The sequence below is a fragment of the Lonchura striata genome, chromosome 4 (genome assembly GCF_050655825.1).
Source record: "Lonchura striata isolate lonStrDom1 chromosome 4, ASM5065582v1, whole genome shotgun sequence".
Classification (NCBI taxonomy): domain Eukaryota; kingdom Metazoa; phylum Chordata; class Aves; order Passeriformes; family Estrildidae; genus Lonchura; species Lonchura striata.
Genome location: NC_140706.1, coordinates 47,685,438 through 47,701,074, shown reverse-complemented (window position 1 = coordinate 47,701,074; position 15,637 = coordinate 47,685,438). Strand labels below are relative to the sequence as shown.

General features: G+C 39.3%; 1 protein-coding gene across 6 annotated transcripts in view; it reads left to right on the top strand.

Annotated features, from left to right (window-relative positions):
• Positions 1 to 15,637, top strand: part of NPNT (nephronectin) — a 48,716-nt gene that overhangs the window by 19,226 nt on the left and 13,853 nt on the right. For 2 of the 6 annotated variants that reach the window (XM_021525510.4, XM_021525512.4), the window contains 5 exons: positions 4,718 to 4,837; positions 5,590 to 5,709; positions 9,750 to 9,884; positions 11,103 to 11,225; positions 13,108 to 13,452. In XM_021525510.4, coding sequence (XP_021381185.3) covers positions 4,718 to 4,837; positions 5,590 to 5,709; positions 9,750 to 9,884; positions 11,103 to 11,225; positions 13,108 to 13,452 — 843 coding nt within the window. The remainder of the gene's footprint in view (positions 1 to 4,717; positions 4,838 to 5,589; positions 5,710 to 9,749; positions 9,885 to 11,102; positions 11,226 to 13,107; positions 13,453 to 15,637) is intronic. The other 4 variants (XM_021525513.4, XM_085578115.1, XM_085578114.1 and 1 more) reach the window with 3 other exon arrangements.

Genomic DNA, 15,637 nt, shown 5'->3' with positions numbered 1-15,637 from the left:
CTAGCACTACAACTGTAAGCAGTGAGGAGACAAACAGAGGCACGTGAGGGAAAATGCCCTCTGCCACCTCTCTTAATTTATAGTGATAATAACAGAACTCATGCGTTCCAAATATGTTCATCTGAAAATTGGTAGCTGCTCTTGAAGAAAATGCAAATAATATTTAGCAAGACAAATACAGACAGTTGTAATTTTTGCTAGCAATCTAAAGCATATACAGGTTAACTTTCTTTGGCTGGGAAAGGTTGTCTTTTCTGTAACTTTCTATTTTCTTAAATAGTTTCTTCTAGGAAAATGATGCAATGTTCACTGCTTGAAATTCTTGTCAGCACTTGATATATATGTATATTTATTAAGTGAAGTAATGTATATTGCTATATTTTTATTATGCCTTCTCCCTACCCTGTGAAGATGTGCAGCTGTAGACAAGTCTACTTGGTCAGAGCAGTGAAGCTCTTGTGTTCTACTCCCTGGATCATCCTGCAGGAAATGTAGCAGCAAGGGGTGAGGTGGTCCTGTGTTTCAGGTTTTGTGCTTCTCCTTTCTGCACAGCTTCAAACAGGAGTGCAATTTTTTGCAAAGGAGGCGGAGACTGATAGACCCGTCAATGGCTGGGTTGTGAAAGCTGAACCCGCAGTGCCCTTAGCATACAGAGCAAATAATTGGTTGTATTTCCTTGGTGCTTCTGTGTGTATTCTGAAAAGTTTTGACTCTGCCATACTCATGGTTGTCACTTGCATTTGTTTTTTTTCTCTGCTCTTCTTTCGGAGCCTGTCTTTTTTTCTTTTCTGAGTTCCTGTGTAAAGTGATAGTGATGGAAATTGTTTATCAGTTTAGATAAAGACAAAACTGTGATTTAGATGAAGTTGGAAGTTGTAGAAAAGGAGGGTTAAAAAACTTCTGAATTTGGCAGCTGTTGATTAATCAGACTAAGTGAACAGAAACTCTTCAGGTGATAGAAATCTCTTATCAGGTTGGCAGGGTAGTGTGATTGCTACTGCTGGAAATGAAGGCTGATCTACTATTTATAGTATGGTGGTAACAGTCTAATTTTTCTACTTGATTTCTGGTCTTTTACATTCTCTTTTCAGAGTTGGGTAAATGTGGTATTGAATATTTAACTTCAATGTTGCCTGATCCAAGTTACATGATAGGCAGAAAAGGCAGAAAAAGTCTTGAGTGCTGAAGTCTGCAGAAGCTAATTAAAAGGAAATAGCAGAGGGTATTGAATCTGCCTAGAAATAAGTGGCTCATTGTTGGGTGTGCACTGAAGTTGGTCCAAGACCATGTGTGGTGCAGTGCAGCAGTCAAAGGAGTCACATCCAAGTTTGCCAGCATAATGCTCTGTCCTTCCCTTGCACTCACATTTAATTTAATTCCTTTATATATAAAATACTTGTGCTCAGCAGCTTGTTTGCTATAAACCTGCTTCCCATAGTGGCTAAAACAGTCAGTCTGCTTTTATGTGCTCTACTGCCTTGTGTTACTTTTAAATCAAGAATGTTAGTTTTGCATTGGCTGTGAAATTGTAGGCAACGTGGTAAGTTAAAGATTGAAAAGTGAAATTCTCAAATGCAGGACAATGAGTGAGCATTCCCACAAAGAAATTAAAGGGATTTGTTAAACTTTTCAATATTGTTGCACTTTATACTATTCTCTAAGTATGTTACTATTAGGTGTCTATTTATCAGTACCAGAACTTTTATTTCTGTACTAAGAATACTTTGTATGAAGTGGTGGTGTAGAATTCAGAATCCTCTAAAAGGATCTAGTATTTTAATGCTCATAATGTAATCTATACTCTGCAGTATTAATATAGTATATTTACTATACTATAGAACAGTTGTAAATTATTATTTTCAACTTTGAGTCTGTGGACATAACTCTGGAAGTAAGTGCATGACAGTTTTTTAGTTGTCAGGTGTATCTAAACTTAGAAGCTGAAATGCAGTAGAATTTAAACACTAGAACTTAACAGAAGGTACTGTTAAAATCCTGCCCTGTCAATTTAATTTCAGTGTTACTTTTCCTTACTCTGTCCCTACTTCTATTTAAGTATTTTATACTTATCTCTGTTATGCCTTTATTTTTTAAAGTGATTATTTTTGTAGAAAATAGGAAGAATACAGATATTTTAGACTAAGAGAACTTTTTTCCTCTTACTTCAAAATGATGGTTGTCAGTGAACTTCAGTATATTTAATACTATGGGTTCCTTGGGGATGTATTTTTGAATTGCGGTCAAATGCTAACAGAGTTTTTTGATGTAACAATGACTTTTTTAACAGACACATTGCACGTGTAATAAAATATTTATTGCAACTATAATGTCTGTCAGGAACTGCCAACTTGTGGTATGCTTTACAGAAAAAGATTTTTTTTTGTGCTGCCAAGAGAAATTTGCCTTTCAAAACATGAGCTTTCATTTGCTTATTATTGGAGATTTTTATGTAAAGCTTTCTTCACACAAAGGTTTCCACAGTGAAAACTTGTCCTTGCCCTCTAGCATAATAATCTACTGCATTTCCATTTGGCCTAGGAGTATACTTGGTAGTCACAACTCCTAGAAGAAGACCCTGCTTTCACAGGACAAAATGTTCTTTCTTCTACAGCTGTTTCTCTCAAGCCCAGCAGGTATTTTCCTGTGAGTGTGGCATTGGTGCCTGCTGTGAGAAGTATACTCTCCTGACAGGAAACTTTTCCCAACTCCCAAAGAGTGAGAGCTGTAGAAGGGGTGCTATCTCTGCAGCACATGGTCCTCAGGAAGACTGCAGAGGTGGTCATGTCATCACTCCTTCTTTATCATGCACAGCTCCAGCCCTTATTTTGGCTATCTTTCCTCACTGAAGTCCTTCTTAGTCTCACCTAGTCTTCCTCCCCACTTGAGGAGAAGGTTTCCTGGAAACATCTTGTCCAGCCTTAGTGGGTGGAAATCTTACCCACTTCCCTCTTGCACAAGAGGGGAGTAGGAAGTATTCTTGTCCTTAAACATGCTGTTCTTCTTAAGACCTTGGAAAATGAACTAAGGGGAGGGCTCTTGGGGAGGGTCATGTTTGCATGATGCTCATTATTCCTTGACCCCATGAAGATGGAAAGAAAGTAGGTCAGAAGACAGAAAGTTTAATGATTCATGTAAACACTGTTAGGAGCTCTCAGGAACAGCAGTGACAAAACAGGCAAGATCCTTGCAGCTGAGTTTGGATTACATCAGTGATTTGCAGTGTGATACATGTATTTTTCTCTTGATGGCTCCACATTTTACCAGTCAAATTAAAGGGAATACATTTCTCAGTTTTAGAATGCCATTTAAAAATATTTTGCCTGAAAAGAGTAAGGTGAAGAATGCTACTCTCACAAACCAATGGATTACAGTGTTTCAGGACAAATTTAAAATCCAAACATTAAGAACTTGTAAAATTCCAGGTGTAGTTGTCTAGAATCAATGTTTTCTCTAACTTCATCCTGACAGTGTATGTAACTTTCCTCATTCCATTTACTATATAGACCCAGTAAAGTTTTCTGGTTTACTTCTGAAAAGCAATCAATTAATTATTGCCTTCATTGTAACCAGAGGTGGGTTTATCTTATTGGTTCAGCATCTTAACCCTGAGCCTTTGCCTCTATTCCACAGGAGGCATCTGTCACCTCCTCAGCTGGCATTTTATGAAGTGGCTACTGTGTGTGTATCTATGACATGATGGGAACTTCAAGCCTTACCTTTCTGCTACATGGATTGAGTGACACTTGATATGATGGTGCTTAGTATTGGGTGATGGCTCTTTGAAAACTTCTGGAAAAATAGCAATTGTCTGTCTGCAAAAGACCACCAGACAGCATGGTGCAATATTACAGATGATGGTTGATAACTCATTTTCTTAGGTCCTCTCTGGCTGGATTTGTGAATTGATTTATTATTTTCATCTTTGTTCTCATCTTTTTTCATTACTATGCAAATAACTACCAACAATAATAAGTGACAAATTATTCTGGCTTACTCAAACAAATCAACACATATTCTTGGAAGAGAATTCTGAAGGAAATCATCTTGTTGTTTGAAGTTCTGTCTATTAATATGGAAACTGTAGGCTGAATATTTTCAGTTCAAGCCATGAATTCTCTATTAAATTGTAAGTCTGAAAATCTAGCCCTCATGGATGGTCCTTGACAAATATAACTGATGTCAGATGCTTTCATTTAGTATTTTCTAAATGATAAGGATTAAATTTTCTTTGTGAGATTATTTGAAGTAAGTTGCCATCAGCTTTCCTACCTTCCTCTGCCACTAATTTTGAAGCATGATAGTGAATCACTGAATTGCTATCAGAATCATGATAGTGATTGCAGAGTGATGTTTGCTTTCTCTCTCCTCCTTCTTCTTCCGAGTGCTTCCTGGTCCTGGACATGGCATCATGTGAATAGTGGCAAGACGTGGGTGGCCTGTGCTTGTGTGTTGCCTAATGAAGCAGCTGGCACTTCATCTAATACTAATATTGTCATTTTTGAAAAGACACTTATGAAACCAAGCCAAATAAGCTGCTTGGATGGAGGGATGAACAGCGCTTCATGCAGGATGTTTTGGACGCTTGCTATCAGCTGCATATAAAAAGCAAATTGCCGTATTTTTCCTTCCTTCTCCAGCAGCTTGAACTGGCAGTTTTGCCACGCATGCCGTGTGTGTTTTCTTCTCCCACCCTCTGCCCTTGTGCCCTTCATTTCAGATCTGAATGAGTGTGGACTAAAGCCGCGGCCGTGCAAGCACCGGTGTATGAACACCTACGGCAGCTACAAGTGCTACTGCCTGAACGGCTACATGCTAATGCCAGACGGAACGTGCTCAAGTACGGCCAGCCTTGGGGCTTGCTCTTTCCCAGCTCCTCAAAATCCCTGCTCGAGTTTCCCCGGAAAACTTCTATGAAATGAAAATGAGTCCTCAAGTAAAAGATTAATCTTGTTGGAAATTAGGTAGCTGCACAAGATGAGCTACGTTTTTCCTAGTTAAATTAGGCTGAAAAGCCAGGAGCAATTGTTTTGATTTTATTAGTTTTATTGAAAGTTTCCCCCAAAGCATTCTTCAGTGCTGTAAATCACTGCTAATTGGCCTTTGAGGACAAGTGCTTGGAGTTTTCATTGCAGCAAGGCACCTGCATTTCTGCTGCCTTATGGCCTTATGAATGTAAAATCTTTAATGCTGCAGATGTTGGTTGTTGGACTGGTATAAAAATTGTACTGTCATCTCTCTGGGGGTCAGGTTCTTACTTGCTCCCATAAAAACAGTTACTTTGAATATCTGGACAGAGGGAAGGGGAGACTAAATACCTTCAGTTAGAGATACCCCATTTTTAAAATGGCAGTAACTGTCCAGGAGAGTCTGTAGTACATATTAGGCTTTATATTCTGGGGACTGCATTCAATAATACAACTTACTACAATTGTGGTACTTTTTTTTTTATTATTTTCTTAGAGAAGTAGTTTGTGGAAAGAAAAATTTTACTAGCAGATATTTTTCCTCTTTGAAGGATACAAGCATTTCCCCACTTTTGTCATAAATACGTGATCTTTATCTAAATGTGTTCAATTATTTTTTCTCCAGATGCCCTTTCTTGCCTGATGGCAAACTGTCAGTATGGCTGTGACGTGCTGAAAGGGGAGGTGCGCTGCCGCTGTCCTTCTCCAGGGCTGCAGCTTGGGCCTGATGGCAGGACTTGTGTAGGTAGGTGATCAAATGTAGATTTAAATTTTTTTTTTTTCTCCAGAATGCTTTTATCCTTGCACAGAATGCAGTTCAAGAGAGTTTATCAGAGGTACATAGAATGCATAGAACAGGCTGTTTAAAGCTGTTAATAATGAGAATAGTAATAGGGCTGTTGCTCAGGTGCCCTCATGTCAGAGATCGCCAATGTTTTCAGTCCTCTAAGTTTCATTGTCTGCCTAAAGCCCATACAGACTCCTTAGTATCCAAGTCCTTGGCCCTTGCCACTCCTGCTACTTGGTCATTTTAGACTATTGCTAACTTCAAAATACCTGCCTGCATAAAAAAAGGAATGAGGAGATCACCTTTCCCTCTTACCCAACAAGGTGGTGCCTAGCTCAGTGGGTAGAGGGATAATTTGTAAAAATCATTGATATGATAGTGGGGCAAGGTGAAGGTCTGTGCATGTTCCCAGTATTAGTGGGATTCAATGTGCTTTATTCCATACTGTCAAAACTCCAGGTTAAAATAAACACAGGAACTTAGAGCATATAAAAGTGAAATGTTTTGTTCCCATGCTTGTGAACATGGAAAAGGTGCTTATGGTTAATCAGACTCTACTATGGTCTGAAGAACAGTGTGACATGTGATTTCATCAGTCATTAACTATACATCCTAAGTGGGATATGATGCTCCAGTGATTTCATTATTTATAGTCTATGAAGTGCTACAATTCCATAACCAGTAACACTGAAGGAATGTAAGAACATGGGGATGTCCTAATCATCCCTTTGGGTATCTTGGCTTTCCACAGGATAGGTGGTTCTCCAAGTACCTGACCCATGCTGACCAAAAATTTCTTGGCAGAGAAAGGGACATACTCCAGATCTTCTGATGAGAAGAGCAGGCTCCGCACCAAGTCAGAGGCTTTCTGAAGTGCATGATTGGCACATCTGTGTATGGGAAAAATTGGAAAGAATAGGAGGAAAAAACCTACCCTTGTTGCATACTGAAGGGATTAAGTTGTGATAAATCCCATTGTGGATATTATGGCTGAGAGATCTTCGGAAGATACTTATGCCATACATGCCATAGTGAGCTGAATGATTATAAGTACAAACTCAAGAAAGGTGCACCATGTAGAGAAATTTGCTAGAAAAAATGTTTGCCATATTCTCCTAGTGTGTATTTTTCTATTCAGGAAAGTTTCATACTTTGAAGCTCTTTGAGTTCTTCAATGCAGTTTCCAAAAAAAAACATGTTTTTTTTTTTTTCCCCAGAAAGGCAAAGAACTGTGTACCCACATTTTACTTGGGTATGCATAATTTAGAATGACTTCATAACCTATTTCTAAAATTTCCACAAGAATTTCAGAGCAGCCTTGTACAATACAGAGAAAATAGTTACAACAAGAGATGTCTGTTCTTCCTGCATCGTAACATAATGTTCTCCCCTTTTTTGGTAAGAAGTGATTATGACATGCACCCTTTCTGTGTTACTTCTCTATCAGGTTCAAGTTGCAGTAAATACCTCAAATTGTTGAAGCTGCTTGGGATTAAGGCTATGCTTTTTGCTCATGTTTATACAAGCTTGTCACTGTTGGGGAAATTGTTGGCTCCAACAAAGGTCTGGATAATGCTGCAGTGCAAATAGAAGTGTAGGTGGTGGTAAGAAAATGGAAGTGTACATTGCCTACAGCTCATGAAATCCTTGTTCAAGGAACATTTGAAAGACAGCTGGGAATGCAATGCCTATTTTTAGCACAGGTGGAAATTCCTCTGGGCATTATTCTATTCTTAGTTTAACACTTGCTGATCATTCCTTTGTTTAAAATGTTCCTTTCAGACAATCAGTAAAGAGCCACCAATTTGGCTATAAAGGTAAATTGTATAAACTAAATTACAACAAAGTGAAAAATAATTCAGCAAAATATTCAGTGAAAATGTGGATTAAACAGCTAATTAATTGATTAATGACTCTTGAATCAATAAATCAATTGGCCTTGCCAGGTTTTTGGATTGGGATTTTAATTTAATGAAATGAGCCATATACACATTTCATCTTCAAATGTCCTGAAATTATTTGAGGGCTGAAAATAATGATTTTTCACAATAAAATTATTTCCTTTTTGTGTGCGTGTTTAAAAAATTGAAGATGCAGCCTTGTAAACTTAAAAACCATGCTATTTTTAAAATAGTCTCAAGTTATTTTGTGCTTGAGTTGGTAATCTGATCATACTTGCAACAAGAGAGAGAAGCAATTCTTCTCTGGTGGACACTGACCATCACACTGCCTCCTGTGCCTTTGGAGCAGCTCCCTGATGCTGAGGTGAGCTCCAAATCCCCCCTCCATGCCCTGCTTTTGATAGGAAGCAGGTATGAACCACAGCATGTTGCAGCAGGCAAAAGGAAACAGCTCTACACCTTTTGGTTCAGGCATGGATTGACTTGGAGGAAGCCACAGTCACTGTACTGTTTGAGAGGTGCAAGAAACTGATCACAAGCACTGGCATATCATCTTTTGGTTACTGATCAAAAAGTGGATTTCCCCTCAGCAATGCTCATCCATGCACCTCTCATTATATGCAGATGGAAGGCTGTTATATTTTTCCATATTTTTGCATCAGTTTTGAACATTGTACTGATTAACAGTTCTGTCCTATATCTCTAGGACACATAACTGCATACACAGTTGCCATGATTTAACATAATTTTTGCCTTATGTGAATAAATATGAATATGTGCAGAGGAAAAAACAGGTCATGCTACATTAAGTCTTTAAAGATCATAATCCATGCCATGATAAAGTATATTCAGTGGCTAATCTTGTTTTTACTGAACTATTTCTTGAAGCTGTGATTTAAAGATTAAAAAACTCAACCAAAACCAACAAAGAGCAGAACTCTTAGTAATCAAGCATCTAAAACTTGCAGCCTTGAAATAACATTTTAATAAAGGGTAGAAAATTGTTGTTGAAAATTGTGACTTGTTGATTAAATTATAATAAAAAGCATGGTAGAGTTTGTAAAACTTAGTAGCATATTCAAAACCTATAATGTTAACAGTAAATTCAAATCAAGAGACAGATTTATAGGAAGATTCAGGCATGTGGAGACGTGCCCAGTATTGGCCTTGTTTTCTTTCTCATTGAGGCCTTTACTGCAGCATTCCAGCAATGCTCCTGATGGAGAGAGAGCAGCCAGGAGGGCCAGGGGTGTGGGAGCTCAGGGGCTGAATCCCTGCTGTCCTCAGTAATTCTTCATGCAGAGTGGGACAGTGCCAGCGGGAGCTACTGGGACAACCCATCTGGCAGGCAAATCGTGGCTTTAAGTCACTTCTTTTGGCCGTGGGAGCGCAGCTTGGAGAGAAGCTGAAGTTCCATCTTCCCCACCTCAGGTAGCTGCCCTAACTAACCAGCAGCTTTGTGGTAACATTTTTTCTGTGTGGTGGAAGAGGAGCTGCCTTGTTCAGGCCTCTTTCACAAGAGCATCAATCACTTGGCTTTGTTTTGCACTCTTGACATCGGCAGCTGAAGGGCTCCTTTTGGGAAAAGAACGGCATGGAGAGCAAAATCTTGCTTTCCCATAGATCAAGAGCCTGATAGAGCTGCAGAGCAAAGGCTTGAACTGTGCCCTGTAGATAACCAGCAAACAGGAGGAGCTGCGTGCGTCAGAAGCAGCCGTGCATGGCAGGTCTCTACCTCAGTGGAGAATTAGTGTTTGAGCTCTCAGCAGCCTCAGCTCCGGTGTCCAAGGGCTGCAGAGTGAGTGGCAGCGCGAGCAGCTTTTTTGTGTCAGCCTGACCTCATCTGAGAGCTTCCCAGGCAGGGAGAGCAGCAGTGGGTGAGCATCAGCTGCTCCCTGGGCATCTGCCTGTGACCCAGAGCTGAGCTGGAGGGTACAGCCAGAAGTGCTCAGGAATTACTGCTGACTGACCAAGGGCTCTTATGAAAAATACTTTGACTATTCTTTAGCTTTCCATTATGTGAAACCATTGAAGATACAATGCATACATTATATTTTAACTGTTATTAAGAATAATACAGTTCCTTTGTTTCCACAGATATTGATGAATGTGCTACTGGAAGGGTTCTCTGCCCACGATTTAGGCACTGTGTCAATACCTTCGGGAGCTATATTTGCAGGTGTCATAAAGGCTTTGATCTGATGTACATTGGAGGCAAATACCAATGCCATGGTAATAACAAACTATTTCTCACATGCATGTAATAGAGCTGTGTATTTGAAAATTAAATTAATGGCTCAAAGAGTAATATTTATTTATTATGACTGAAATGTTGAAGCAGGTTGTTTTACACTGCGTCAGTATTTTAAGAAAGGGTCAATTATAGGAATAGGCTGTGAAAGAGAAGGCATGTATTTGGCCTACATTCTTGTAACTGGTTCTTATGTGGGAGCTAGTGGGGAGAGCAGAGCTGATGACTGCAGGAATTCCTTTCCAAAGCCTTTTTTTTTCTCAGGGTTCACTGTCACTGGCAGTTGTAGGCTTGGAGCAGAATATGAGCTTAGTCTGTGTCTGAGCTGTAACACTGGTGTGCTCCATAGCATGTCCCAAGATCCAAGATAAGAATATGTGCACACCCTGCCTCCTCCCAGCCCAGACTGCCCAACTTTACTTTCCCTGCTGACAGGTGGGGAAGAGGCAGGAGTTGGGAAATAACCTGTTTTTGTCTGGACATGAAACTGGAATGCAGCTGGTGTATGCCCTTCAACAAAGATATTCCCAGGTCACTCTGCATTAGTTTGACAGGGTCTCAACTGGTTATGATTCTTTCACTAAAAAAAAAAAGATCATGTGGCGATAATGAGGCATTGCTTTATGTTTGCTTAAATATTTTTTTCAGAGAAATCTGTATTCAGAGAGCTGGAATTTGGAGATTGTTGCTTGCATCACTGACAATAAATGTGGATATGGCATATGAAATGTTTCCATATGAAACTGCTGGAACTGTTTCTACTTGATGTAGAAACATCTATACAGATGTACTATATAGGAAGAATTTTATGAAGAAAAACCAATTTAGTATCTATGTGATTAAGAACATGCATATTACTACACTCAGTTTGTTTTATTTTTATTCTGTCACCTGTAAGAAGCGGTTGTTAAAATTGTGATTAATGATCCCAGCTGCGAATACCTATGGCATGTCTGAAGCTAATACTAAGATAAAAGCTGATAAATACCAAAGTTGCCCAATAGTCCCTATTTTCCTTAATGTTTGCATTACCATATTGATTTGTGACTGTCTATTTTCTTTTTCCCCCTGGCAAAAATTGTTGTTTTTTTTTTTTAATAATCAAAATTGTATTAATGTTTGGGGTTTTTTGCAGGGATAAGCAGAAAGTCAGGTTTCTGTGAAGCAAATTACTTTTTAATGTAAATTTTCTGTTGCAGATATAGATGAATGTTCCCTTGGCCACCACCAGTGTGGTAGTTTTTCACATTGCTACAACACTCCAGGATCCTACAAATGCAAATGTAAAGAAGGGTACAGAGACAATGGAACAAACTGCATACGTATGTAATGCTCCTTTTATAATAGAGATTCTGAAGTTTATGTGTCCCATTTTGTAAACTTTAAGGTACAGCTCTGTCAGGCTCAGTTTCTCTTAACTATTTTTAATACTAAATAAGGGACTGGGGAGTGTAGTTGGAGTTTTCTAGGTCTTAGCATGCCTTGGTAAAAATATCTTTCCCTGAGACATTTTCATAATTAGAAAGAAATTCACCTCTCCCTATTTGCAGCTTGATTTTAGAGATTGCTTCAGGATGAGAGCAACTGAGTAAGCAGGGTAGGTCTGATCAAACAGTGCACATTACTCATACCCTGTTGTTATGTACACTCCACACCTGGCCTGTTTCATCAGCTCACCCCATCCACTCCCTGCTGCTTCCCAGGTGTGAGAAGTGCCAGGAGGGAGGATTTCTCTGGAAGGATTTGGTGTTGGAAAATTCCCTTGGCCACCTATTTCTTGGGAGAAACAGCTACCCCCTTGGTACAGAAGGTGTTGGGGCTCTCCCATATTTGATGTCCCACAGGAGTAAGCAGCTCTGTGACATCTGCTGGATCTTTTTGATCCTGCATTCCTCTTTGGGATCTGGTCTTTGGTGACTCACTGATCTCTTTAAAGAGCAGCACCATTTTTCCCCTTCAGCTGCAGCTGTCATAGTAAAAGGTGTTCTATCACATCCTTAGTGCTTGTAAGTATATGTGGGCACATTTCATGTGTGTTACTGGGACATAGTCCTAAGGGGTGTTTTATATTTTAATATACTATAAATGTCAAAACTACAGGGTATTCAAAGGGATAGTAATAAACAAGTGGCCAGAGGGAAAACATTTTTTACCTGCTATCATCAAACAATTCACTGTTTAATAAATAGTAGTTTTTCATGTTAATTGTGTGCTATACTTGAAACACTTGTACACAAAATATGTGACTAGAGTTCTTACTGAGCCTTTCAGTATCTCCAGTGAGATATAAAAGGCTTATTAAGCAATAGAAAACAACAAAACATATTCTTGTGCTTCATGTCTTCAGGAACTCTCCTTGTGAGACTAAGTTAAAATTTGTTGTCCTTTCTGAACCATTGGAGGAGATCATACTGTGGGCACTGTCACTGGGGTGAAAGTGCTGCACGGTCCAGCACCTCATTTTTGTGAAGGCTGAAAAATGTCTCAGTTTCCTGGTGTTTAGCAAAGCGAAGGATCTAAATGAAGGCTGGCTTGGTTGAATCTCTAGAATGATTACTGCTTGTTGACAGGGGGAAATGCTTAGAAGGAAAGGTCTGCAAGAACTTTCTTAATCCAAAGGTATCTAGCCATTTGTGATCAAAATGGTTGTAACATCAAGATCTTCTTAAACTTGCTTCCACTCCTGGTTATGAACATGTCCAGTTTAGAGAGCTGCTTAACCAATGGCTTCCTCCCCATGCTTTTAAACCACCATGCTTTTTTGTAAGTTTTGCCAACTTTGAAAGAGACTTGATGCTTGAGAGGAGGTGGGATGGAAGTGTCTTGACCTTCAGTCATTCTAAATTATCTCTAAATTGCTGCAGTGCCAAGTATGACATAAAGGGATGTGATAATTGAGCAGTGCTGATGCTAAAGTATGTTTCTAACTAATGGAAACCTTCAGAAGAAGAAGTATTTCATCCAAGTGTCTCTGTGTCATAATGAAATAGACTGTTACATTTCTGGAGTGAGAGGCTGAGACATCCACTTGGGTCCCATTTTGATTCTCTTTGCAGTTATTCCTATTGTTCTGATTGAACCACGTGGACCATATCACATATTCAAGGCACTCTCCCTGAGGGAGGCAGTGAGTAGAATGAGTAGGATTGTTGATGCTGAAGACACAACTCCTCAGACCACTGCATGTACCTGCTTTTGTTACAGAAAGGCCAGTGACCAGGCCGACAGCTCATCCGACACCTGGGCTGACAGCTCGTCCGACACCTGGGCCAACTCAACTTGCACCCAGGACAACTCGACTGACACCCAAGCCAACCACGAGATACGTGCCAGTGACAACAAGGCCGGTCACGACACCAGTGGTGAAGCCTCCGCCTCCAACAACACCTCAGCCTACAACAGTAAGACCTACACTAGCACCACAAAGAACTCCTCTGGTAACAACTGAAGAGCCTTCACATGTTCCCATTGAAACTACATCTTCCCAAGGAGTTATAGATGACAACAGGATCCAGCCAGATCCTCAGAAACCCCGAGGAGATGTGTTCAGTAAGTAATTTTCCATAGGCCTTTGTTTATCAAAGCTGTAGATGAAAGCACGCACTATACTGTTTGGGATTTTTGGAACACTATACCACTGAGAACAGAGAAATGAAACTGAAAATGGTTGTATGGTAAAGCTGCACAAGTAGTTGATTTTATTACCTAACAAAAGTTTGAGACGGAATTTCTGAATCAATTAATCAAAAAAGTGTTTATTTTTTCCTCCTGAAATTATTGAGTATATTGTCCTGGTGAAGTACTTAATTATGCTCTCAGGTGAAGGTTTTAAGGAAATTAAAGACATTTGATTGAAAAGTATCGAAGTACAACGTAACTCATAAAGTAGTCAATGGCTTTAAATTCAGAGAGTTGAGAATCTCTCCTAAAAAAAGTATTTCCATAGCTTTAAGAATAGTAAAGAGATGGGATCGTGTCTGATTATCTAAAGAGTTCTATGTGACCTCTTTTGTATGGGTTCAAATAGTCTCAGATGTTAATGACTAAACAATGGGAATAATGCATAAAAATAGCATAGAGGGTAATTTTCTGGACTGTGTCTGTGGAAAGGGATGCATGAAAAGCTGAAGATAGTAAAGATTCTCATAGCATGAACACATGTAACTTTAGGAGCTTCTCTGAAGTCTACAGCACCACTGTGCCAGCTTTAGTGCATACCACAGGAGACATTACTGGCACTTACAGAGCTGTGCATATCTGCCAAGAAATACTCAACACACGATTTCATCTTTAGTTCTGCAGCTAATTTTAGAGACGGAGAGAGTGTGTTGGATCAGCTCTCCAGCTTGTTGTACAATAAAGCTGCTGAAGCAATGCAGTAGGAGGAAGAGTTTGCTGTCTCAGAGCAGGTGTACAAGCAATGTGGGAGTTTTTTTCTGGTTGCTTTGGCATCTGTGTAATCATTTTTTGGGCTTTGTTGTTCTAGGTCATTACTCAGTAAAATATTTAGTTCCTTGTCAAATAGTTTTCCCTGGAACATTTTATCTGCTGTAGACAGAAAATGGAGAGTGAAGCTGACAAAAGTTAGAAGACAGATCCTGGTACTGCTTAGCAGAGTGTACATTTGGCTTCATATTCAGTTTAAAATATGGAGATATGTTTAAGTGAAATTCTAAAAGGAAATATTATAAAGATTTATGAAGCTTAATCTAATGGGACCCAATTAGTTAAAAATATAGTTTTGTGGAAATTATTGTAGAATCCAGGATTATGCTTCCCAGGTGGCCTGTTGCAAGTGTTCTCTGGAATACTAAAGCAGAGGGGTAGTTTTCAGCCATTTTGATGAAGTCATAACAATTCTCTGTGTAAAGCTTATTATTTACAATTAATCTTTCTGTATTGTCCCTAGAGAGATTTGGAAGCTAATGTTTTCAATACATGTGTTTCAGATATAGGAGTTTGGAAAATAGGAAAGTGAAAGCCTTTGAAGTTTGGCTTGGTCTGACTGCAGCTTACATTATGGTACATACAGCAAACACAGGACCTTTGCAGTGTTTATCAACTGTTGGTTTAGGTCAGCTGCCACACTCTGAGGTTTGTGATATACATACATAGCTTCAAAGGCTACAGTGCACAGCACAGCAGGACTGAAACGAGTCAAGCACCAGCTGTTCCTGGCCTCAGCAGGTAATACAGGGACAGAGAGTCATCAGATCAAGTCAGCAGATGTCTATCTTCAATACCATGTAATTTTTTTAATTCACTGCAAGACACATATTTGATACACATATGTGTGACTGAAAGCATATTCCACTTGTGCTCCAGATGATTCTAGTATGGTGATCTTCAATGAGGCTGGTGTCTTTTTTTCTCCTCTCTCTTATCTTTTTATCTCCACTCTGCATTCTGCTCTGTTTTTCTCTCTTTTCTCTTCTGGACACTGAAAGTCTCATCTAGGTAGTGGTCACTGGAGTTCTCTCCTACTTTTTCTCTGTCTAGAAGCATTTATGTTGGGAGCAAAAGCATTTGTTAAGGATTTGAAACCTACAGTTTAGTGCAAAACAGTTCAATTTCAGAAGAACGTGAGACTTTCTCAAAGAAAGCATTGCTTGTAGAGTAAGGTGTTTCTTCACCTTTTGAATCCTGTTACTGCAGAGGTTTGTGGGGAAGAGCAGAAGTTAATTCCTCATGTCGGATATTTAGAAAAGCAGGTAGAAAAGTTATAGCCCACATA